This window comes from Diachasma alloeum, unplaced genomic scaffold (assembly GCF_001412515.2).
Source record: "Diachasma alloeum isolate Michigan unplaced genomic scaffold, Dall2.0 Dall_scaffold_00179, whole genome shotgun sequence".
NCBI lineage: Eukaryota > Metazoa > Arthropoda > Insecta > Hymenoptera > Braconidae > Diachasma > Diachasma alloeum.
Window position 1 is genome coordinate 4,489,069 of NW_021680345.1, and position 26,570 is coordinate 4,515,638.

At 39.1% G+C, this 26,570-nt stretch overlaps 4 protein-coding genes across 4 annotated transcripts; all 4 read right to left on the minus strand.

Annotated features, from left to right (window-relative positions):
- Positions 1-5,981: 5,981 nt before the first annotated feature.
- Positions 5,982-8,267, minus strand: LOC107040691 (facilitated trehalose transporter Tret1). The gene is made up of 4 exons (XM_015260890.2): positions 8,210-8,267; positions 7,247-7,814; positions 6,989-7,190; positions 5,982-6,911 (listed from the first exon to the last, which is right to left on the minus strand). Exons 1-4 carry the CDS (start codon positions 8,265-8,267, stop codon positions 6,285-6,287), a joined length of 1,455 nt encoding a protein of 484 aa, XP_015116376.1. The 3' UTR covers positions 5,982-6,284.
- A 214-nt stretch (positions 8,268-8,481) lies between these two features.
- On the minus strand, positions 8,482-11,884 carry LOC107040700 (facilitated trehalose transporter Tret1-like). The gene is made up of 5 exons (XM_029126489.1): positions 10,993-11,884; positions 10,810-10,931; positions 9,636-10,203; positions 9,360-9,558; positions 8,482-9,301 (listed from the first exon to the last, which is right to left on the minus strand). The coding sequence occupies exons 1-5, from the start codon at positions 11,244-11,246 to the stop codon at positions 8,699-8,701; spliced, it is 1,746 nt and encodes a 581-aa protein (XP_028982322.1). The 5' UTR covers positions 11,247-11,884; the 3' UTR covers positions 8,482-8,698.
- Positions 11,885-12,937: 1,053 nt separating this feature from the next.
- On the minus strand, positions 12,938-20,221 carry LOC107040708 (facilitated trehalose transporter Tret1). The gene is made up of 9 exons (XM_029126490.1): positions 19,906-20,221; positions 18,699-19,266; positions 17,536-17,740; positions 16,754-17,355; positions 15,711-15,732; positions 15,222-15,288; positions 14,565-15,129; positions 13,986-14,187; positions 12,938-13,910 (listed from the first exon to the last, which is right to left on the minus strand). The coding sequence occupies exons 1-9, from the start codon at positions 19,964-19,966 to the stop codon at positions 13,299-13,301; spliced, it is 2,904 nt and encodes a 967-aa protein (XP_028982323.1). The 5' UTR covers positions 19,967-20,221; the 3' UTR covers positions 12,938-13,298.
- Positions 20,222-20,727: 506 nt separating this feature from the next.
- LOC107041643 (facilitated trehalose transporter Tret1) lies at positions 20,728-22,717 on the minus strand. The gene is made up of 4 exons (XM_015262283.1): positions 22,623-22,717; positions 21,962-22,529; positions 21,702-21,903; positions 20,728-21,639 (listed from the first exon to the last, which is right to left on the minus strand). Exons 1-4 carry the CDS (start codon positions 22,678-22,680, stop codon positions 21,031-21,033), a joined length of 1,437 nt encoding a protein of 478 aa, XP_015117769.1. The 5' UTR covers positions 22,681-22,717; the 3' UTR covers positions 20,728-21,030.
- Between the last annotated feature and the right edge of the window lie 3,853 nt (positions 22,718-26,570).

Sequence of the window (26,570 nt, forward strand, 5' to 3'; positions counted from 1 at the left end):
ACGGGCTATTCAGAACTCTCAAAAGTATGTGGAAAAAGTGAAAATAAAAAAAAATTTTTTTCACCGGAGGCCATGGCCCCAGCCAAAGGGTCAGATTTTCGGGTTTTCCGGGGCAAGTGAATTTCCGCCAAAATCGAATTTTTTAGCCGAGTGAACGTTGATTCTGACTATTTAAGCGACGGGCTATTCAGAACTCTCAAAAGTATGTGGAAGAAGTGAAAACTGAAAAAAAAAATTTTCACCGGGGGCCACAGGGTCAGATTTTCGGTTTTTACTTGGAACAAGGGTCAGATTCATTAACAATTTCGTTATTTATTTGGACAATGCACGCAAGCGGAGGGACAAGAGTGGCTAGAATAGATTCTGCAACCTTCTCCCCTTGTTGAGTAAAAATTTCAAGTCTCCGCATACATGCATCGCCCCTGCACCCTCGTGAAATGTCGATTTTCGAGATTAAAAAAAAACAATAAGTGCATTTTTTATTTCAATAACGCATGAGTAAACAGGGATATGAACGCAGATTTAATATAGGCCCATAGAATTACGGGGACCGGCAAGGATTTGGAAAGTCTGAATACAAGTCCTGCTTACACCTAACAAGTGCTGAAATGGGACATAACCAGAGNTCTGAACGGAAAGACCTAAGTAGAACTTGTCAGGTCCAATTATTCGACTCGGGCTCTGAAAAAATTCCGTGACAGTTCCGTAAAATTTCCTACAACCACATTTCGCTCCGGAATTACGGAAAAGATACGTAACTTTTAGTGACTTTCTCTCCGTGCGAACAAGTCAAGTAATAGTGAAGCGAACTCGATTTTCAGTACTTTTTCAACCGAATTCTCCATAGGATCAACGGACTGTGCTCTTTTCATACGTCTTATTAGTTCTACTACCAGTACCCCTCAATAAACGAGCGTGTTGTTATAGCAGTGCGTGAGACGCGGTTTTATATGGTGACCCAAGTGCGTCAGTGCTGCTGATGATGGTGCGAATGGAGAAACGACAATAACAGAATCATTTGGCGAAAATTCCAATTCCCACAGCGGGACGCACTGTGCGCACACACAAGAGGATAATCAAACCGCAATGTATTGCTTGGTAAATGGTACAACTTCGATCGACGCGTATCGTATGTTTATGTTGGCAGTTGGCATTGCGAGGCTATGCATATTCCAACGTCTCGCAGCACGCACTCAGTATGATTTTTCAAAGTCCTTAGGTATTTTGAAATTACACATGTGGTTGTCATTCGGGGGGAGATAATTTCATCTCAAATCACTCGGTGTTTTTCCTTTTTATTGGGTTTACCTTTCTGGAGGATAAATATTTTCATTTTACGGGCAGCTCGAGTTTGTGTAGGCGGTGTTATGTCACATTAGGGGTGATTATGTTTGTTGAAAGGGGAATTTAGGATTTCTTTGATTTGATCATACGTTCATACTTCAGTCATTTTTGTGTGCGTTAAAAATATAAATTTTTTTTCAATTATATCACCCGGAAAATTATACTGTTGAAAATTTTTGTCTGAGTTTTCCGTACCAAATCCTGGAAATTTTCATCGTGTTTATTATCCACTGAGATTTCAGGAAATTCTGATCTTGAAAAATCAAATATTCCAGTAATTTTCGGTTTAAATGATCTCAAAATCAATGAAATACTTAATTTTCAGTTGAATTATTCCGTGAAAATTCAGGGAAAAATTGAAAATTCATATCATTTTGTTTCTGAATATTCATATTCCATTGAAAATTCAACCAAGTCGTGAAATTTCCATCTCCTTCCCACTGAAAACTCATGAATTTCCATGAACTTTACCTAAAACTTGAAATTTCATAACCATTTCTCACCTAAATCCGATTCAGTGTCACTCTCATGAGAATGACTATCATATATTCCATGAAATTTAAAAAAATTTCTGATAGTGTACAGACAACGCAAAATTCACGTTAGATTTTTTTTCTGAATAGCTAAACATAAAAAAATATAGAAAAATATTAATAATCAGGGGAATTTATTGATGATTTTTTGAAAATTTTTATTTGTTTTTCAATGAATGATTTTTTTTTTGAGTTTGTTACCCATATTTTATGCGTGTCTAGAGACTTAACATTTCTGCTCAACATACGTAATGAACATAAAATGACTTGCAAATCAGATTTCATTCACGACATTCGCTAGTGCTTTACGGGGCTCATGCGATAAAACTTGTTTTTCATAACTGATATCTCAAAAACTCTTTTTTTTCCAAATCTATGATCTTCCGTAATAATACCACGAGCGCTTCAACATTATCGGTTATCTTTCTATAGCTGTGTTGCATAAAAAAGAATATCAATGTCAAATTTTTCCCGAAAATATATCTGAGATATAATTCAGTAATTCTCTAAGAGATTGAACAAAAAAGTCATCAAGGTGCGAGGGGATTATTTGAGAATTGATCAGACACTGATGTTCAACCATCTGCGTCCACCATGCCCACTCTGATGAATCGAGACTCGAGAATTTCGACACTCGAGATTCTCTATATTTGGGCGTATTATGGGCCGTGAAGAGAGGGAGGAGCCGTATGATTGGAATTGGAGCAACAGGACGCTGATAGAAACTGAAATGGAGAGGTGGATGGAAGGGTTAACGAATGATCGCGAAGTTGGAGATTCTCTCATTTATTTCAGAAATCAAAATTCCTGCACAGTAAAAAACACTTTTCCATTTTCATTACCCTTCCAGTCCAATAATTTTTACTCCGCCGGCACAGTCATTTTTATTTTTATCAGAATACAATTTCTCTAACGTAGAATATAATTTGGTCATCATATATTAATTTTGATTAAATTTCGGGATAGAAATGAGGAAACGATGACTCATGATACACTTTTATAGAACGGTAGGATAATTTTTATCAAAAATTTCCGTGTAGAAAGGATTAGTTATTGTTAACGAATGGATTTGGTTGGATACGAGGGTTTATTCGGTCTCATCAGATGTTCATTCGTTAATAGTTGATAAATGCACATTTGAGGAGTCTTATTTGACTCGATTTTCACCTTTCAAGTGAACCACTCTTTAACTATTAACGAATATTCATTTGGTCATATTCAACTCTACCATTCGTTAATAGCTGACGAATCTCGTTGGGAATAAATGAATCAGTCTATCAGTGCACGCAATTTTTTCTGAAGTTTTTCCTCCGTGTCCACAACTTGAAAACGACTCTCCCTCGTAATTAAGGAAAACAGTGAACGTGGAAATTTTTTTTATCGTCAGTTTGTTTAGTTCTGTAACGACGTGGTCTGGTAATAAAAGTTCACTGGGAGTGGGAGGGTCGTTGAACAACGGAGAATGGGTGTTAATACATTACATGAAGTCATAACGAGGTGGGGACAGTGTCAGTGGGCGATAAATTCAAAATACGAGATTCAATTAACTCCGAGCCGATGCACCCGGCTATGCTGCACTGGACTCCGAGTGTTTTGGAATTCCGCTGGGTCGGATGAATTTTCGGGTGAGGGCCGTTTGTTATGCCGTGAATTTCCGCTGCTCTTGTTAGAAAGTTGATAATATAGACGATTTAATGCACACCATTTAGGCCAGGGAAATGGACAGCTCAGGGGAAGAATAAATTTTACTCCTGTTTTATTTTTATTTCATGTAGGAAAATTGTACCCGAATTCACGAATGATAATTAATTCACAATTTTGAATTTCCATCTCTCGATTGTTCTCGTAAATGTCAATTAATTAATACAGAGTAATCCACTCAAGCCCAATTTAAAATCCATTTTTCGTCCATTAAAATTTTCCGTACCAATGAAATTGGCAGTGTCTATTCGCACGCTCCACGGTAAATTTTACCGTGGATTCACGGTAGATTCTCCCTCACATCTTGTCTGACATCTCTGCTATGAATTCTAGTTTTCAACTCTGGCAGTTCAGTTGGAAACCAGAGTTGTAACAACATTGTCCAGTGGGGTCTAGGAGTCTCCCCTGGTTAAAAAATCATCCTTAGATGTTTTTATTTGCGTTATTTGCGTTAATCTATACTGATATTCGTATTCGAGAAAATTGTTTACCAGTCTACTATCTCCATATCACTCATCAGTTGATTCGATGTGTCTAGTTTATTGTCTAGATTTAATTTGAGAAGTAAAAGTTGAGGGTCCACGATCTCCCATATATCCACGGTAGAAATTACCTTGAATCCACGGGAAAACGTCCCGTATATCCACGGTCAAAGTTACCGTGGAGCGTGTGAATAGACACTGCCAATGAAATTCGGTGAAAATGAACTTCTCGTGTAACTCATTTATCCCGATCCATTACTTCAGAAATTGTTCTGTATCACGTGGGATGTGACCCTCGTGTATAATTTAATGACGCCTTTGTCAGTGCCATCGACCATATACGATTACACGTTGCAGATTGTGCGTGTACAGCACGTGTATATTGTTTGACCACCCAACGTCAGCACCCTCTTCAGCTCGAGATCAAAGGAAAAACCCAATTGCCCGTTAAAATATCCAACCACACATTCATACATGAATGATAAAATATCCGTACGCCAGTTGCAGTTGGTGGAGATAGTGCGCATAGGGGCCGATTGGAAATAGCCACTCTTTCCACTGATTTTATTCACTGTTAGAGAAAAATCGAAATTTCTGGGATAAGTTAGGGTTAATTTTCGGAGGAGTGACATTGAATTTGATGCGGGGAGAAAAACATGTTTTTTTATTCAACGAGGAGGGAAAATTTTGGAATTTTTAATTCGCGAATTTTCCATTTCACTTGTATTTTTAATCAAAACATGAATATTCAATTAATTAATATTATTAATATTAACATTAACATTAATATTAACATTAATAATATTAATATCAACAAATAACAAATAATATAATATTAATATTATATGATTAATAATAATATTATTAATATTAATGTTATCATTAATTAATTAATATTCAGTACCAAATAATGCTAAATTCCCCTGATTTATGTCAATTTCCACGGAATAATTGAATTGCCATGGACATTCTCCATTGATTTTCCCAGAAAATTTTGAATTTTTAATAACAAAATTCCGTGAAACATGATGTGATGAAAATTACCACGAAGTGTACCAGAAATTTCAGTCAAGTGTTCATCACTATAATTCAATGTTGAAAGAGAAATACCGCGTTTTTGGGTAATGTTCGCATTTTTATGGACATTTATATAAATCCTTGGCATTGTTGGATGCCTCCCGCGGTATAAGTCATCAAGAGACTCGTAAAACTCACGAATCGCATGATGCTGTAAAAGTTATAGGTGCACTTTTATTACAAATGAAAATATAGGTACATTCTAACAACTTCACGATTGCCAACTGAATACAAAAAAAAATCCGTAGAAATTCTTTTGTCGAGTTTTCCCCGTCCATTTTGCGATTCAATGAATGATGATAAAATATATTACACTCCCGATTTATGGAATCCCGGAAATCGAGATCCGATAGAGCTCTTTCATTGTCCCGCGAGCTTTGAACTCTACCTGAACAAAAGCTGGGAAAAACGTTTTCACGTTTTTCTCTTCCCATCGAACAAAAATTGAAGAGTGGTAAAATGAGTCCGGAGAATTCTCCTTCTCTCGTTTAATTAAATAATTACGCAACCAATCGGGAGCTTTCAGTATTACGCAGAACTGGTGAGACCCTATAAATTTCATAGTAATGAAAATTACTAAAATTACGCCGTGGTACGGCAGTCGATGCCGTCTCTGACAGCTGAGACATACTTTTGAATTGGATGCAAATTACCATAGATTACATGATGCCTTGTCTATTAATAACATTCGAGCATTTATAACATGGTTGACTATAAATACTGACCGAGTTTGGCTGAAGAAAACTCGTCTAGACGAGAACCTGGGATGCAGCTGATCGATAACTATTTCATTTTTATAACAAGCGCTAGTGACAAATTTTGATGAAACATAAGACAAGGTGAGTCGGTGACGTATGCATTTACATTTATTCTCAAAAAGCGTGTGATAAAAATTTAAAGGCTAGTATGCTTTGAAATTTTCTCAAGTTTCCAACAATATAATTTCAATCATTGCATAGGCGACAATCTGTTGAAGGTACATTCTTTCCCATTTTTTTTAACATAAATAAAATATATGCACAATTTTTTGAATTAGTCTTTCAGTCAAATTTACATTCATATTTTTCAAACTGCAGTGTTAAAAATTTTCTACTGAAATTACCGATGTCTTGAAAATTTCTAACCATTCTAATTTCAATACGAATGATCAATATAAGGATCTATCCATTTTCACTGACTGCATCACAATGACTTCACCAATTTCGTCTGGCTTGCCCTTCGTCTTCACTAGCTCTTTACGGATAGCTTCAAGCGTCTTTCCTTTCGTCTCAGGAACATTAAACAGTGAAAACAAGAAGGTGCACATACAAAATACCATAAATATGAAGAAACAGCCGTGCAGCCCAATGACGGAAACAACCATTGGGAAAAATTTGAGAACTAAAAAGCCACAACAAGTCATAATGAACAGAGTTATACTGTTGCTAATACTTGCTAAATCTGGACTATACACCTCATTCGGGACTACATGCGCAATGGGGCCCACTCCAATACAATACAGAACACTAAAAACGGATAATACGACCACTGGGGTCCAGCTGAATGCCGACACATCGTAACGAAAGCTCTGAATCAGCAAAAATATTCCGAGAATACAGTGGCAAACGGCCATTCCTGAAGAAGATAACAGAAGAAGAGGTCGTCGACCCGCGCGTTCCATTGTCAATGTTGACAACCAGGCGCCGGACACCTGCATTACTCCAAAAATTATAGTTGCCAGATAGGGATCCACTGAGCTCTTTGCTAGGTTGAATATAGTCACCGTGCTTGTCAACTGAAAATCAATACATTTTTCAACATTATATACTACTGAAAATTTTACACATTGTTAACAAGTGACATGATATTTACCATCACATTGATCCCACACGATTGCTGACCAATTCCCAACATCACTGCAATCACCAATCCCTTGAAATTCCCTCGGTCTGTGAATATATCTCTAATATTTGCTGACTTTGTGATATCCATGTTATCTTCGACGAATGCTCGAAGTCTATGTATTTCAAGTTCAACAACTGGCTTATCATTGCCCCTGAGCCACATCAGAGATCTGCAAATTGAATAAGGTCAGAATTATCCGGAATTACAAATAAGTCTTTCAGTTACCTGTTAGCTTCCTCAATTCGGTTCTTCCGGACTAGATAAACCGGTGTTTCTGGTAAAAATAACAGTCCCCCAAAGTGACAGATGGGCATGATTAGACAGCACATTGCGAACACATGATAAGACAGCACCGAGCCGAGAATGTATGAATACAGAAGACCGATTTTCACGCTGAACAGGAAGAAACTTCCGAGTTGTCCTCTGATATCAACACTAGCTATTTCCGTAATATAGAGGGGAGCGTGGAATGTAGCCAGTGCACCGGCAGCTCCTTGCAGTATTTGGGCGATCAAGAGATGATAGAAATTGGTGGCAAATAGTATGAGTAGCCAGCAAGTGGCGGAAGGAAGGGCGATCACGAGACCTGTGGCCTTTCTGCCGAATCTTTCACAGAGGCTACCACTAAACATAAAGATAATTAAGGGTCCAATCGCCAGACTTGACACCAGCCATGATCCCTCACTCGCGGTTAGAGGTGCTGTCCCCAGTGGTGTGTCTTCTCTCAGCAAGGATGGAATTGTCGTTGAACACCAGCCGTACGATACTCCACTGAGAAATGGTGCAAGATTCACTGGAATTTATATCTACGTGAATGATTATTCGGGTCACAAAGGCCACTGCTTGTTAATCGTATTAAGCATTGGAGAATTCATCTTGAGTCCATAGTTATCGAAACGGAAGTCCGTTGTAGCTTTATTCACTCAGGAATGCATCAAATTGCCAGGCATCGCAAACGATACTGATCTTATAATTTGTCTTATCTATGCATATTCTATCAAAATGCGTATTTCGAAAGCATAACCCCGTGTTTTAAAATGTTTGAATTTTCTGAAAGTTGTTGCATGGAACGAAAGTTTATATAACCCGCAAACACTTAATCAGTCAAAGCAACGGTATCGATGTGTCTATGGATTCAGTTGCCTGATTTTACAAATAGAACAATCTTTCGAGGATTTGCAAACTTACCGATCATTGTTGCTACGAATTGTCGCCACTTTCCAGGCACATTCGCGGATTTTGCCATTATTCGTTAAGAAGCTGATGTAGTTTCATGTGTATTCAAGAGAACTTACACGATGAATCCCTTCTTCATTACTGAGAGAATAAGGTGATTAGAGCTCACAGTATGCCGAATCGACTACCAGCTTTTGGTGTCATAAATGATAAATATGTTGACATTCTTTATCATAATTACTTCATTAAAAAAATACTCAGCAACTTGTTAGATATGTCACATGCTGATAAAGTTTATTGAAAGAATACTTTTTTAATAAATAAAATGTGGGAGGCCAATCTTTTCATGATTTATCTGTTTGTCCATATTTAATTGCTTCAGCGCGAACTTCACTCTTCACATGAGAGATGATCTCATTTATGCATATTCTATCAGTACAAGATATGTATTCAATAATAAGATAATATCACAGCATCTTCTCCTGTATAATTCCCTCAAGATTATACAATCACAGATTTCACATTAATTTCTTCACAAGATTTTCCCCTCACCCCATTTAACTCTTCAAGAATAGTCTTTTTAGACTTGCCCTTAGTCTCAGGAATTACAAACCACGTGAAGAAGAATACATACATACAGGGTATCACAAACATGAAGAAACATTTGTCAAGACCAATTTCATTAACAAGCAAAGGAAACACTTTCATAATCAACCCAGTACATAAGAACATAATGAATAGAATGATGGTGTGACATGTGCTCGCTAGATGTGGATGGTAAACTTCAGTGGCAACTATGAACGGAATAGCGCCCATGCCAATGGAATAAACAACACCAAACACGGATAATGACACTAGTGGGATCCAACTGAAGGCAGACACGTCGTAATCCCACGTCTGAATTAACAGAAACACTCCCAGAATGAAATTGCACAGGGCAACGCCTGCAGCGGACACCATGAGAAGTGGTCGTCTTCCAGCGCGTTCTGTCGTCAATGTCGCTATTCCAACTCCAATCACTTGCATCACTCCAACAACAATTGTGGCTAGATTGGGATCCACTGAACTTTTTGCCATTACGAATATGGTGACAGTATACGACAGCTGAAAGAATACTTTAATTAATACGTCTTCCTCGTCCGTTTCCTTTGATTTCGTTTACCAAAGGACTCATTCCACAGGCCGGCTGACACAGTATCACTGTTAAAGCTGTCACGAATCCTTTGATGAATCCACGGCTTCTCAACAAATCTTTCGTATTTAGAGATTCCCTCTCCGTCTTCTGATTATGAAATTCTTGAAGTTTTGATAGTTCAATGTTCACAGCTGACTTATCATTCCCCCGGAACCACATGAGGGACCTAATAAATCATACATGAGACGCCCCGTCCATTTTGATAAAGGCAATCGGAAAATAATCTAGATCTGCAGATCTTACCTGATTGCTTCATCAATTCTTTGCTTTCTGACTAGATAAACTGGTGTTTCGGGAAGCACCAAGAGTCCGGTAACGTACAGAATTGGTATAATCAGTCCACATACTGCGAACATTGTGTAAGATAGCACAGTACCCAGGATGTAGCCACAAACGATACCGATTTTTAAGTTTAACACAAAGAGAGAACCAAGTTGTCCTCTGATGCTGTCACTGACACTCTCTGCTACGTAGATAGGAGCAAAGAAGATGGACATAGCGTTAGCCATTCCGTTCAAGGCTTGTGCCACTAGGATATGGTAGAAGTTGTTCGCGACAAGTATGAATAGCCAACAAGCGATATAAGGGACAGCTCCAACCAGACCGGTGATTTTTCTTCCGTAGCGTTCGCAGAAGCTTCCGCAGAACGGAATGACGAGCAGAGGTCCGAAACCCAATGCAGCGACCAACCAGGAGGCTTGATCCTCAGTTATGGGTTCTGTCAGTACTGACGTCTTTTCAACCTGCAGATCTGGAATCATCGTCGATGTCCAGCCATATGATAGTCCAACCAACAATGCCGGAAGATTCACTGAAATTTGAATAAATTAATTTCCGGAATCGCGACCAATAACTTTCGTCGCTATAATTATTGAGAAATTTACCTATAATTGTTGAGACTAATTGTTGCCATTTTCCGGGTACCATGTCGTCTTGTTGCATAGCCGGTTCATAAAGTCGCTCGATCGGAATTTTTTTCAAGACAACGGTCAAAAGCCGTGTAGACTTATCTCTACGAATGATGAAACACGAATGGAATCAGCTCCACGTGAGATTTGTTTCCCACCCATCTTTGTTGACATCCATCAGATGTATACATTCATTTCTTATCGATTGTACTATACTAGAATAAGGAAAATAAAAATACCGTTTCGATTGGTGTCCGATTACGTGATAAAGTTTATTGACTTGAACATGGTTGATTGTTATTAATGTAAATAAATGAGAATGCAGGAGTTATTTTGCTATTGGTAGATGTGGCTTCTGATCGGTCAGGAATAGATAGACAAAAGTGTCGGATATCTTAACCGTTAATCTCTTTTGTGATTCATGCATACTTTCTTCTCAATTATTCTAAAATTGTGCTTTGATGTTTCCAACATGTCCAACACTCGATACAATATAATCTATTGAATCTCAATTGAATTCCCATTAGATACAGATTTAACAGATCGCGAATCTTCTTCAATGAATATCTTCAATGAAGCAAGTTCTCGCTCGACGGTCGCTTCATCATTATGTCTAAGCCACCTCAGGGATCTGTGAAGGGTAATTTTCAGTCAAATTACGGAAAGATGCATCATCAATCATTGAAGTGTACCTTGTAGCTGCTTCGATACCACGTTTTCTCAAAGGATAGATCGGCGTCTCCGGCATGAATACGAATCCGCTGACGAATGCAATCGGCAGGATCATCCCGCATACAGCGAACATCTGATAAGACATTGCGTCTCCGAGAATAAAGGCCAGGAGAATTCCCACGCTCAATGCAAATGGCAGAACACTCCCGAGTTTTCCTCTAACGTCATCACTCGCGATTTCAGCTACATAGATGGGGACGAGAAAGATTGTCATGCTGCTTGCTACGCTGGTGAAAATTCTGGCAGCAAAAAGGCAGGCAAAATCTTAAGCAATTAGTGTGAGAATCCAACTCAATGTCTGGGGAATTACTATCGCACATCCGAGGATTTTCCGCCCAAATTTATCTGACAACGGGCCACACAGTGGAGATACAACTAATGCTGCTATGAAGAAAATTGATGTGAGCCAGGATATCTGATCTTGCGTCATTGGTTTTGTTCCAACTGGAGTGTTCGCTCCTTGCAACTGAGGAATTATTGGTGATGCCCAACCGATCGATACACCTGCTGAGACTGCTAAGATGTTCACTGTGATTTTTTGGATATAAATTATTCCAGTCTGTGTTAGTCAACGCATAGTGAATATAACAATATTCCATGAATTCTTGAACTCACTGAATGATGCTGCAACATATTGTCGCCACATTACGGATGCCTTTACAGAACTTGTAGAGAATCTGTGCTAGCTTCACTAATTCGTCGAATGATCGATTAATCTGATATTCGGGAGGAATAGAATAGGATAAGGAACAGATCCTGTGCAACAGCTTTGTCGCAAGTGCACCGTCTGCAATTTCATGATGCCGCTTTCATGGAATTCTCCTCTTGGAGTGGGGACATTTATGTGACTGGAATTGTTAATAAGAAACCTGTCAAACGACGTGCAAAGTCAGGTATGGGCATCTGCACTTTGCATCTTTGTCTATGTTCACCCATATAACAATGTAGAGAATGCTTTTGCTGGAATGTTGTTCAGTTGATGCCGTAATTTGCGATAAGTGCTGAGGAAATTCTCCTCTGTTGGAGTTCTTAATGTTAACCATGAATAATTACGCATCAATCTTTGAGTGAAATTGTTTCGGCTCCGTAGAAATGAAAATATTTTTTTTTCACCCGGGGCCAAAGTGTCAGATTTTGGATTTTTCCCGGGGGAAAGTCGACTTTCGCCAAAATGGAATTTTTTCGCCAAGTGAATGTTGATTCCGTATTTATTGGCCCCTCTAATGCCAACAAAACGCTCAGGGGGCCCAGAAATGTAGAAATGAAAAAATTTTTTTTTCACCCGGGGCCAAAGTGTCAGATCTTGGATTTTTTCCGGGGGAAAGTCGACCTTCGCTAAAATCGAATTTTTTCGCCAAGTGAATGTTGATCCCATATTTTCGGGCCTCTCTAATGCCAATAAAACCCTCAAGGGGCCTAGAAATGTAGAAATGAAAAAATTTTTTTTTCACCCGGGGAAAATGGGTCAGATCTTGAATTTTTCCCGGGGGGAAAGTCGACTTTCGCCAAAGGTGAATTTTTTCGCCAAGTGAATGTTGATCCCGTATTTTCGGGCCCCTCTAATGCCAATAAAACCCTCAGGGAGCCCAGAAATGTAGAAATGAAAAAAATTTTTTTTCACCTGGGGCCAAAGTGTCAGATCTTGGATTTTTCCCGGAAGAAAGTCGACTTTCGCCAAAATCGAATTTTTCCGCCGAATGAATGTTAATTCCGTATTTATTGGCCCCTCTAATGCCAATAAAACCCTCAGGGGGCCCAGAAATGTAGAAATGAAAATTTTTTTTTTTCACCCGTGGCCAAAGTGTCAGATCTTGGATTTTTCCCGGGGGAAAGTCGACTTTCGCCAAATCCTCGATTGAGGATCTCTTGTTGATCTTACTGTACTAGAATAAGTGAAAACAACTATTTGATGAATTTCTCAGGACGTAATAGAGTTTATTTACTTGAACACGGTTGATCGCAATTGATATAATTGTACGAGAGAGCGAAAGTCCTTTGGCTGCCGATACTTGCGGCTTGTTATCATTCAGGAGTAGATTATAATCGGGTCAATTGAAAGGTAAAACTTATGGGACATCGTCGGCGGAATCAATTGCATTGCGACCAAAAATATCACTCATCATCTCTCAAATGATCTAAAATTGTGCTCTTAATACTTCTAACATTTGAAAAAAAATTGTGTCACACTTTCAACGGGTATCCCTGAGTTACTTGTTGTCTTCCGCCTTCTCCACGCGACTATAAATATCACTATATACAATACCGTCTACTGAATTTCAATGGAATTCCCATTGCATGCAGAGTCCCCTTTCGACTTCTCGGCTGGACCGTTCAACGCTCTAAGTATGGATTCAATCGGTCTTCCTTTGGTCTCAGGAACGATGAAGTACGTTATTAAAAATGTACATGTGCAGCACAATGAGAAAACGAAGAAGCATCCATAGCTTCCGATTAAACTATTAGCCAACGGAAAGCCTTTAATAACTGTAAAAAAGACAATCCACGTCGTCGACATGGCTATCGAATTAGCGAATGCTGCGACTTCAGAACTTAGTACTTCAGACGCCACAACAAATGCCACTGGTCCCAGACCAATGGAGTAAAGGGTTGTGAAGCAGCATAGAACGATGACTGGGGCCCATCTGAAGATCGACATATCATAATCCAAAGCTTGGAATAGAAAGAATAAGCCCAGAAGACCGTGACAAATGGCCATTCCCCCGCAGGAGATCAGGAGGAGCAAGCGTCTTCCAACACGTTCAATTGTCGCTGTTGACAAGAATGACGCGATCAATTGCACTACTCCGAGAACTATAGCTGAACCATTTGGACTTAACGAGGATCCTGCCAGCTGAAATATTGTCGCGCTGTACGTAAGCTGAAAAGACCAGATTCCAATGAGAAATCATCAACGTTAAAAGGTTCAAAGATTTCTATAATATTCTCAGCTTACGACGACAGAGTTTCCGCAGGCCTGTTGTCCCGGCAGAAGGGCAAATGCGATGAGGGAGCCCTTTATGGTTCCACGATCTCGCACCAGATCCTTGAAGCCCACAGATTTGGTGGACCTTGCATCTGCTTCAATGATTTTTCTCAATCGAATAAGCTCTCGATCCACAGTTGCTTTATCGTTGTTCCAAAGCCACATCAGGGATCTGTGGAGGGCAATCATTCAGTCAAATTGTGGAAGGATTCAACCAGGAAAGTTGGAGAGGAAAACTAGGGTCTTCAAGGCGTCTTCATTTGAGACGTTAGGCAAAAAAGCGTCTAGAGACCATGCAATCAATCTCGTGATCGAACTCGTTCCAGATGGCATTGGAAAGAATATTTTAAATCACAATTGGATTCATTTAAGCAATTGCTTTCTCAGTCATCATCATAGTCACGGTAAAAAAATAATAGCATAGTCGAGCTCCTCAAGCCGAAATTAGTTAGCCTGACAAAAAATTGGAAATCGCGGATCTGACGAATACAAAAAGCGACAAAAGCGTATAATTTCCGACTGTAGATTATTAAATGCATATGAGATGACCTTGTAGCTTCCTCAATGCGACATTTCCTCAGAAGATAGACCGGTGTCTCCGGCATAAAAACAAATGCACTGACGAACACAATCGGCAGAATCATTCCACATATCGCAAACATCTGATAGGACATGGCAACTCCGAGAATAAAACTCAGGAGAATTCCAATGCTCATTGCGAACAATAGGAAACTCCCGAGTCTTCCTCTAACCTCGTCAGGCGCTATTTCAGCTACATAGATGGGGACGAGGAAAATTGTCATGCCACCGCCCATGCCGGTAAAGACTCTCGCGACAAGGAGACATGTGAAATCTTGCGCGAGGATTGTCAGGAGCCAGCTCAATCCCAGGGGAATGGCTATCGCACAGCCGAGTGGCTTTCGCCCAAATTTTTCGGAGATTGTGCTGCATAGTGGAGAGATTAGTCCTGCTATGCAAAAAGTTGATGTCAACCAGGATATCTGATCCTGCGTCATTGGCTCGGTACCAACTGGTGTATTTGCATCTTGCAATTGAGGAATTATCGGCGAAGTCCAGCCGATTGATACGCCCGTTGAAATTGCTGCTATGTTTACTGCAATCATCGGGCAAAAATGGTCAGATCTTTTTGGTTGGAGTGAACCTGAGCGCGGGGAACGGATATATTGCTTGAATTTGCGGACTCACTGATTGATGCTGCAACATATTGTCGCCAAATTCCAGAGCCCTCCGCTGAATTTTTCGACATCTCGAACTACTTTAACTTCACTAATGCACCGAATAGACTTCCCTCCATTCGATGTGGTATGCCGAATGAACAGGTGACGATAAGAATTAGACACTATGTAACAGTACGGCTGTAGACACACCGTCTGTTGTCCCGAGATGCACCTTGCATGGAATGCGCCTTCAGGAGTGGGAAAATTCATTTACGCGATTAGAATCGTTATTACGAAACCTGTCAAAGTCAAAGAGGAAAATGAGCAACGGGCATCCTCACATTACATAGTCATATTTTTTCAAGTTCATTTTTATAGTAGTGTCAACAATCATCAAGTGTGGAAAATCCACTATTGTCTATCGTAACAATAATTTTGTTGGAATGTTGCTCAGGTCATGGGGGAACCTGCAATACATGTGAGGAAATTTCCTACATTCGTGGAATGTGGAATCTACCCCACCTGATTGTGTCTGTTGACTATCCGGAGAATAGTGGCATATAGAGGTTGATTAATCATTTCCTGGAAAATCATTCTCCGGGAAAATATCATATTTTGTATTTTTCCAGTTTATTACTAAATAACATTCCCCTTTCAACATTCCTTCGCGTCATTATGTGTAATTAATGACTTCACCCGTGAGATCAGGTTTCATCTACAAAAAATATTTCACAATGAGTATCCCATTTCATGCTTAATCATAAACTTAATAAATAAAATTAATAAATAATTACTACTACTTCGCTAATGTTTAATTGACAGTTCACAATCAATGTTTTTCGATTCTTTCGATGAAACATTCAACTTCTTCACTGTAGGCTCGATTGACCGCGCTTTGGTCTCAGGGATGACAAAGTCTGTAAACAAGAAAGTGTAACACTTCATGTGCAATACTTCAATTGCATATCGAGCAAATGGAAAACCTGTGATGAGGAAGAATTAGACACTGCGTAACAGCATCGCTGTAGACACACCGTCTGTCGTGCCGCGATGCACCTTGCATGGAATGCGACTTCAAGAGTGGGAAAATTCATTTACGCGATTAGAGTTGTTATTACGAAACCTGTCAAACGTGGACAAAGAGCAACGGGCGTCTTCATATTGAATACTCATGTTAAATACTCATGTTCAAGTCAACAATGTCAACAATAATTTAGTTGGAATGATGTTCCGACGACGGGGGAACCTGCAATAAATGCGACTAAATTTCCCACATTCGCGGAATGTGAAATGTTCTCCATCGGATCTCGTCTGTTGATTATACGCAGAACGGAGGGTGATTTATCAATGATTTCTCAGAAACTTTTGTATTTTTCCATTTTATTACTAAATAACTCAACACTTCCAATCATCCTTCCCGTTATGACGTACAACTAATGACTACACATGAGATCAGATTTTATGTACAAAATATGAGTGAAGTTCAGCCACGAGTATCACATTTCGCGCTTAATCATAGACTTAATAAATTAATTTAATAAATAATTACTACTACTTGGCTAATGTTTAATTGACAGTTCACAATCATTGCTTTTCGATTTTTTCGATGAAACATTCAACTCCTTCACGATAGACTCGATCGATCTCCCTTTGGTCTCGGGGATGGCAAAGTATGTAAACAAGAAAGTACATGTGCAGCACAATGCGAGAATAAAAGTACATCCGTGGCCTCCAATTGCATCTCGAGCAAATGGAAAACCTTTGATGACAACGAAGCATATGATCCACCCGATTGACATTGCTACAGAATTGGCGAAACCTGATATATCAGAGCTGAGGACTTCACTGGAAACCACAAATGCCACTGGGCCTAGACCAAGGCAATATAGTATTGTGTACGACGACAGAGTGACGATCGGTAACCAGTTGATGGTTGATAAATTATAATCGAGAAATTGAAATAGGAAAAATAATCCCAGCACGATGTGACAAACTGCCATTCCACCGCATGAAAACAGAAGGAGAAATCGTCTTCCCGCACGTTCAATCGTCGCTGTTGATAGAATCGAGCCGAACACTTGCATTATTGCGAGGACTATTGCTGCGGAATTTGGATCCAATGATGTTTCGGCCAATTCGAAAATTGTCGCTGCATACGTAAACTGAAAAGATATAAATTACGGTATATTACACGAAGGGGCAAATGTTTTGTTCCACTCTTCCTCACAACTTTTTGTTAAAATTCAACAGAGAATTTTTAGGATTTAACAATTGGCTGGTGATTTCTGTTTTTAACCACTAGCCGTTGGAGTTTATGGAGTTTATATGTTTTTTCAACTTACAATGATAGTAATTCCCGAGGTTTGTTGACCCGGAAGTAAGGCGAGTGCAATGACAAATCCCCAAATGGTCCCTCGGTTCCTGAACAGATCTTTAAAGCTGACTTTTTTGCTGGAAATCATGACTTCTTTTTCCAGCATTTTCTCAATGCGACGCAATTCGCTGTCGACTGTCACCTTATCGTTGTTCCTGAGCCACATCAGAGACCTGTCGATGAAAATTATTTAGCAAATGTGCCCTCGGCCAATCTTGGTCCATTCCTTATCTTACAATTAACAATTAAGCTCACTCAGAAGAATTTACAAATAATATGCGCTGATTGTTTATTGATTATTAATTTGGAAGGAATTGAAAAATCTATTCTTGATTTTGGGACTAAATCGTGGTTTAATTCACTATTTATATAATTTTCAAATGGATTTATTATTTGAATTTGATTTGGCTTTCTTATTATTCTTTAGTTGTTTTAAATATGATTTAAGGCATTAGTTGATGAAAAGAACGGGGATAATTATCATTTTAAGTTTGGATTTCCAGTGAAAATTAGTGCGATAAATTGATTTAGTAACAATAATATTTTGGAATACAATGACGCGGAATAAATGTTTGATATAAATTTGAGTTAAATTGCAGCTGATTCACTTGAGTATTTACCGAGACCGACCGATTAATTTTAATTTTGGATAGATTAAATGCTTTGATACGTCCACACTGACGGCTCAACGTGAAGTGTCTTTTTCCCCTTGCGTATGGCTACGATGAATCCCGGAAAAAATAGACCAAGGGAAATTTTTGAGTTGGGTGATTTTTAACATATTTTGGGTGTGCGGGATATTTTTTCCTGGTTTATTTTTTCCGCCCACCGCTAACGACCGCCTTCAGGTAGTAGGACCCGCGTATAAGGGTCTCATTGCAGAAGCATTTCCAAGTTTTCTGTTCTTAGTTACAGTTTCCGTGAACAGAAGGATACCCCACAGTTTTTCTCTTGAGTTGGAGGCGGTAAATACTCAAATGTAACATATGTCGATATTCGGTAGCTTTAGAACGACAGATCCACTATATTTTTTTTGGAAATTAACAATTCGGGACATTTAGTGAATACTTTCAAGATAATAAATTCAATATTCCGTTCAACGACGAAACATGGATTGGGGTGAAGGCTCACCTAGTAGCTTCTTCCTTTCGCCCTTTTCGTAGAAGATAGATCGGTGTTTCAGGCATGAATAAGAATCCACCTAGGAACACAATTGGCACTATCATCCCGCATATAGCGAACATCTGATAAGACATGACAGCGCCAAGTATGAATCCCAGAAGGAGTCCAAAATTCGCAGCAACTCCCAAGAAACTTCCGAGTTTTCCTCTGACATCGTCACTAGCAATTTCAGCTATGTAAATTGGCACTAGGAAGATGATCATTCCATTGCCCATGCCTTCTAGGATTCTCGCGATGAGGAGAAATACGAAATTGGTGGCGAGAAGCGTGAGGAGCCAGCACAATCCCATGGGAATTGCCATGAGACATCCCAATGTTTTTCTGCCAAATCTCTCAGACAAAATATTGCACAATGGAAGCGCAAATAGGGGCGCAATGCAGGTGACTGATGACAGCCAGGATATCTGATCTAGTGTCATTGGCTCGTCACCAACTGGTGTATCCGCAGCTAGCAGACGGGGAATCATTGGCGATGTCCAACCGGCTGATATGCCTGTCGCTATTGTTGCCATGTTGACTGCAATTTCAGAAGAAAATTGTCCGTTATTAACTTGCCGCCCCTAAGGGAGGAAGTTATTGTAATTGCCTCCAAAATCGAGTGTGGAATTTCGATGATTTGTCGACAATTCATGACTCCTAGAGTCATCCTAATTCGTCTTGAAGACATTCAGTGATTCGAATAATTGTTTTTTCTATCGATATGTAATTTAGAATTTATCAGTTTGGAAAGACGATCGCCTCAGCGATTGTATAAAATTAATTCATTTTATCCCCGCCGGGCGATGTGGGATTTTTTCTTTTTAAAATCTAATTCTTTTTGATTTTTTTTCTGTTTAATTATACGAATTAATTATTCGTATAAAACTTGTAAAAACGCCAAAAAGCGACGCTTTTCCTCAAATAACGACGGGATATAAATTCATTTCGTATAATCGATGCGTCTTCACATAACTCGATTCTAATTGGACATCAAGCGGAATCATCTCAGCGGTTGTTCAATTATTTGAATGAAACTTTCAAATTTTGTATTTTTTCTAATCAACAGAAAAATTTATTGATTCGACCCACAATGGATCGCACCCCAATCTGAGCGACTAGCACTGATTTTTACTTTCATGATCTCCGCTCGTAATGAAAAATGAAGTTCGCAACTCACTCGTCAGTGCTGCGGCATATTGACGCCATGTTCCGGAAACCGCAGGTGGAATTTTAGACATTTCAACTGCTCCCAACGTCACCAGTGAACTGAATAGTTTTTTTTCTCTTTGATTAATGCTGGACCAGACGCCGAAGACAGTTTATATCAACACTATCACATTTCCCTCTCTTCCGCGACTACCGTGACTCCTATTTTTTGAATCTTCTTTGAATGTATTTATTACCTCATCTATGCAATTGTCACTTTGTAATCTTTCAAACTGCATGTTAGCCGCTAAATGTGGGCATTTCCTTGCTTTATGCGGTCTTCAACGTTCAAGTTCATTGCTATATATGTGAAACTCGTTTGCGGGTATGTCCAATTTGCCCCCACCTTCGGCGCAGCGTTAAGATTTCCATTAGAATTTTTTCCGGTTACGATGCCAACTGATAGGGACAATTATCATATTTTCCGCATTCTTATTGCCGGCGATAATTCACTGAGAGTAGTCACTCAGATACTTTATACGTGTGTTGATTATTTAATGAAAACTTGAGTGTCACTGTGTGGGGTCTAGCGCCGAGCGAAACGCAATTGCATAAATGTAGAGTGCGACAAGTAGATAAGAGCAATACTAGAAAAATTAATCCTTGGCGGAATTTTTTTTAAATTCAAGTAACAGCTGCGTGTGATTTTTAATTCAATTTTTAATTGAATCGCTCGTGGAATTTCTTATTCATCTTGAAAATTCAACAATTTTTTTTAGTTGAATTAAATAAATTTTATTTGATTCGAATAAAGTTTATTTAATTCAAATACATAATTTTTCTCGGTGCAACATTGAATTTAATTTAGAGAAATGAAAATCATAAAATATCAAATTTCAATGAAAATTCAGTGGCATTCCCAGATTTTCATAAGCAGGACACAAAGAATTCCCCAACGTACATGAATTTTTAATCTAAACATAAATATTCAGGCGAATATATTTACATGAATTTTCTTAATTCCTACCATTCTCCGGGAATAATTCACCTAAAATTTACAATTTCCATTGATTTTCTCATGAAATTGTAAACTTTCAATGACGAAATATTATAGACAAGGCATCTACAAAAATTCGATAAAAAAATAAGTAACCAATTAAGCTTTAACTGAACATTCTTTATTCGCATCACTCCCCCCCGCCTCCACCGCTTCGCCATTCAACTCTTTGAGAATGGATTCGATAGCTCTCCCCTTCGTCTCGGGAACGACAAAATACGTAAACACAGTGGTGCACGCACAGCATGATGCAAGAACAAAAAAACATCCGTAATTTCCAATTACATCACTGGCTAATGGAAAGCCTTTGATAATTACGAAGGATATAATCCACATGAAGGCGACGGCAACTGAGCTAGCTAAGCCCGAGACATCAGGACTGAGGACTTCGGGCGTAACAACATACGCCACTGGTCCTATGCCAATGCAATAAAGAATCGTGTAGAATGACAAAGCAACAACAGGCAACCACTTGACAGACTCGACATCATAATCCAGATGTTGAAATAGAAGGAATAGTCCTAGTAGACAGTGAGAAATCGCCATCCCCAGACAGGAAATTAACAGCAGCAATCTCCTTCCGGCTCGTTCAATGGCCATTGTTGACAAAAATGAGCCGAACACTTGCATTGCAGCGAGAATTATAGCCGCTGAGTCTGGATCCAGTGAAGATCCCGCCAATCTAAAGATTGTCGCTGTATACATGAACTGAAAAGATCAACCTCAAGACATCATCAATGGCCAGATGCAACTGCATCTATTGAACTTACGACGACGGTAATTCCAGAAGTCTGCTGTCCAGGCAGAAGTGCCAAGGCAATCAGAAACCCTCGGACGGTTCCCCGATCCCGCAACAGATCCTTAAACCCCACTGATCTATCGGAACTCAAACCTTCTTTGACGATTTGCTGCAACCTTAAGAGCTCGCAATCGACAGTCGTCTCATCGCTGTTCCAAAGCCACATGAGCGATCTGAAAGAGAATGCCATGAGAAGCTCCTGAAATACTTCCACTCGAGACGAATGTTCACCTTTTCGCTTGATCGTTACAATCCTTTCGCAGTAGATAAACCGGTGTTTCAGGCATGAAGGCGAAACCGCTGACGAACAGAATCGGAAGCGTCAGTCCGCATATCGCAAACATCTGATAGGACATCGTAGCTCCGAAGATGAATCCCAGAAGAATTCCGATGTTCAGTGCAAACATCAGGAAGCTACCGAGAATTCCTCTTACTTCATCACTCGAAATTTCAGCTACGTATATGGGAACAATGAATATAACCATGCCGAGACCAACACCGGCCATAATTCTGGCGACTACCAGACAAGAGAAGTCCTTCGCAAGGAGGGTGAGAAGCCAGCTCAATCCCAGGGGAACTGATATCGAACTGGCGAATATCTTTCGTCCGAACCTTTCTGTTAATGGGCTTGAGAAGGGAAGAGCGAATAATGGTGCAATGCAAAAAATCGCCGTCAGCCAGGAGATTTGGTCCTGCGTCATGGGCTCGTTGCCAACCGGAGTATTTGCATCTTGCAGGGGAGCTATCATCGGCGATGTCCAGCCGATTGATAAACCTGCTGCCACCGCCGACAGGTTTACTGGAATTATTCAGAATAAACGATCGGATGATTATTGGAGAATTCCACTTGTACAAACGGTTAAACAACATTCTTCGATATTTATTGATTTACTTGTTATCGTAGCTGTATATTGTCGCCGTTTTCCGGGCTTCGCTGGCGTTTTCGACATTCCGAGGTTCTTCAATTTGACGGATGAACCAAAATGGTCTTCCCTCTGTGGAACACTGAATGGGAATCGGAAAAGACAGGTCGACAGATATCAAGTGGATTGGCCTCCTGACGTACCGTAACAATTTTCCTAGGACTTGTGTTTAAAAGTCGTCAACTCATCTGTCCAATTACAGTCTTTATTTCGAAATTCGACAAACTACGTATCTGGTGAGTGCTGCATATTCTCGTGCACGCTCAAGTTCGTTCGGGTAGATAGATGGATGGATAGAAACAATTTATTTAATAATGAAGCGGTTAAACGATTTTAATCGAGGTAGCCGGAAAACTCGGCTGATTTTTCGTTTTCTCCCTTAGATTTCGTTAGAGATAACGAAATTTAAGCTCACTCCACTCGCCAATCCCCATATGGCTCTCGTAGTCCTTATTCTGACTCGTGTGACCCTTAATCTGACCCTCGTGACCTTCATTATTCCCCTCATGGCCCTTAATCTGACGTATATAATCATTAATCGGACCCTTGTAGCCCTTAATCTAACCCTTGCGACCCTTAATCTGACCCTTGCGTTCCTTAATCTGACCCTTCCGACTTGTGACCATCAATCTTATCCTCGTGACCCTTATTTTGACCCTTGTGACCCTTAATTACAAAGTCCTAATTTCGAGTACCAAATTTTTATCACCAGACTTCGATTTGGATTTTTATAATACAGAGAGATATGTACAGTCGCGGACTTAAGTTCGTGAACAGCCTGCACTTGCATCCAATGTGTTTTGTTCATGAAATTTAGTAACCGACTGTACACATAAGTTCATGGGTAAGCTCCGTTCACTGTCGCTTTCCGCAAAAAGACGAGAATTTTATTGAATATTTTTTATTTCAGGTCTCGGTGTAATCCGGTAGAAATAATAACCACATTATCCGCATTCTTTTCGTTGGAAATAATGCACGTAGAGCATTACCTCTAATTCTCTTTACGATCAATTAAGTACGGAAACCTGTTGCTCGGGATGAATAATTGATGCAAAGTTTGCTATTCGGTAACAATCGATTTCATAATTCTTGCACTGTATGAAGCAGAAAATGTACAAGACTATTCTAGTCCTTGGTTGCAGGCACAAGGTCAGCATGGTCTTCACATGCCCTTTAACACGTTCAGTTACTTGGGAGAGTTGAGTAGAGTTGTATGAGAAGGCCGAGCGTTCACTAATTGCCAACTAATTTCAGTTGTCTCAAGGCTTTGCAAATATTTCTCTTGTACTTCACGTTTGCCCCCATAAAAAAAAATATAAAAAAAATATATATGGGCAAATTCCATATATTTTTCAAATTTATAAAGAATATATAAAAAATATATAAACCATATATTTTATTTTTTTTACATAAAATGGGCCGATTTAAGATATTTTTCAATATATTTTTGAAAATGTAAATTTTTCCGTGTGGGAGTTTATGTCATTGTGACGCAAGAATAATCACATTTTAATTGATAATCCGTGATGATTATTTTGCCAATAAACAATTCTTGCAGATGCAATATTTCAACCTGTTGTGCCCCCAGGGAGATTGTCACACAGTCGGTGATTTTCCGTTCCTTGAATCATAATTTCGATACAACTTTTGGGGTGCAGTTTCGTTTTTATTTACGCAACCTTGCAATTATTCATAGTTGCATGTTCTAGGAATATTTTTGATGGATTCCGATGGCTTTTGATATGTATTCTGTGTAAATGCCTTCTGATTTCATAAATTTTTCACGAGATATTTTAGAAATATCATTCAAAGCAATTTAAATAGAGAATAGCGAACAAATGAATCTTCATTTTTTCCGTTAATTTTTTTGTTTAAACAAACTGACCATTACAACCCATTATGTTGGTTCCTCGAATTATAATTTTTGTTCATTTTTATGTGATATAACGAGCAATTCTTTCGGTTTTATTCATGGGACCTTGAATTTATTCATAGTTGAATGCTCTGTAAACACTCCCAACCTAGAAAACAATATTTGCAAATTGTCGACACACTGTTTGCTGGGAATGGTTCCCGGCTTTTCATATTTATTCTGTCTGCATGAATTCTAATTTCATAAAGTTTTTATGAAAGTTTTCTCAATATCATTCGAAACAATTCTACTACAAACTCAATGCAACGCGTGTGAGAAATGAATGAATCCTCGTCACTTTCATTAATTTCTTTATTTAAACAAATCTATGGCGTTAATTACATAATTAATGAATACACGGAATTTTCGACTGATTAACATCACAGGCCCATCTCCCCCAACTCACCCCATTCCTGGCTTTATTATTCTAAACTTCAGCAGAAATATATTTATTATGTGCATAAATTATCATATTCACCAGAGAAAGCATCATTATTCCATTAAAATAATGTAGGGCATTCTATTGAATTTGGGAAGGGGCAGTTTCTGCGGTTGACAAGCTCTGTTTTCCGACGCTTATGGTTCTGGGAAACAAGTCCCCCGAGCGTATAGTCTGACGATACACGTAACGACCTGAATGACGTGCATTATCTCGACGTAACATTTCCCCCGGATTTTATCCAGCCCCCATTCAAGCCAATTGGTCCTTCGTGCTCGTTCAGGTGTGAGGAAGGATGAGGTCCAACTCCATTGATACGAGAGGCATGTCGATTTCTGAATGCAATGTGATTAATTCGAGAATCCTCCGTGGAAGCCGGAAGTATTCGCTACGCTGCCAATTAGGACGGATAAAAATGGAGACTCCGATTGAAAATTAGGTGTAGAATGTTGGTAATAAGAGAGTACCAATTACCAATTACCACTGGTGGCCTGGTGTTGGTACATTCAATAGGATGGATATTGTTATTGTTCGGTGCTGATCAATATTACCCAATAGGGGTTCCATGTGTCTGCACAAAGGTCTCTCGTGGCCAGTTTCAAATTGTTAAATATTGTATTTTACTCGTCCTCCGGAGCTGCCTGGGTCTTTTCCTCTCTCGATTTTTTAGAAGACCGCAAAATTTTTCCAAAGTTTTCAGAAGACTCAAGAATTTTCTGCAATTTCTCTGAAAATTATGGTTTTTTAAAAACCTCTGAAAAATTTTTGTTTCAAAAAGTTCCATAATATTTTAATAATAATCTTCTCCATTTTTTTCAAAAAAACACTCAAATGTGAGCTGCGTTTCTACAAAACTCCAATTATTACCACCAGTATTTTAGCATATCAGAGGATTTGTTCAAATTAGAATTTGAATTTGCTCTAAAAATTATAATTTACCGAAAGACAAAAAATATGAAATTTCAGGCTGAAGGCCCTCGGCCAACGGCCATTTGTAAGAATGTATGTTTCTTGCAATAAATAACGTTAAAAGTTAAGTTATGGAATTTCTAAAAATCCAAGACTTTAACAAAAAATGATGAGACATTGAAGAATCCACTTAAATGGTGTATTTTCCGCATTTTCTTATAAAAGTATCTACAATTCCTCCGGAAATGGAAAGCTCCGAAAAACTCCAGAACTTACACGGAGAGAAATATTCAATAAAAATAACGTCTCCGTAATTCCGGAGCGAAATGTGGTTGTAGGAAATTTTACGGAACTGGCACGGAATTTTTCAAGAGCGTTCCGTAATTTTTATCTGAATCTCCTGTGAAAAATTACGATGCCGTAACTTAAATTTTCTGAGTCGATTTCGCAATCGATGAGCAATAAATCTTAATATGATGTCACCAATTTTCACGATCAACATGACAACTCTCGTAGCTCATGCACTCGCCCGAGTCGAATAATTGGACCTGACAAATTCTACTTAGGTCTCTCCGTTCAGAACTGGATAGGTCTTGGGAAGCCTCTTCCCAAGTGCTTCCGAGACCTTTCTACCTCTGGTTATGTCCCACTTCAGCA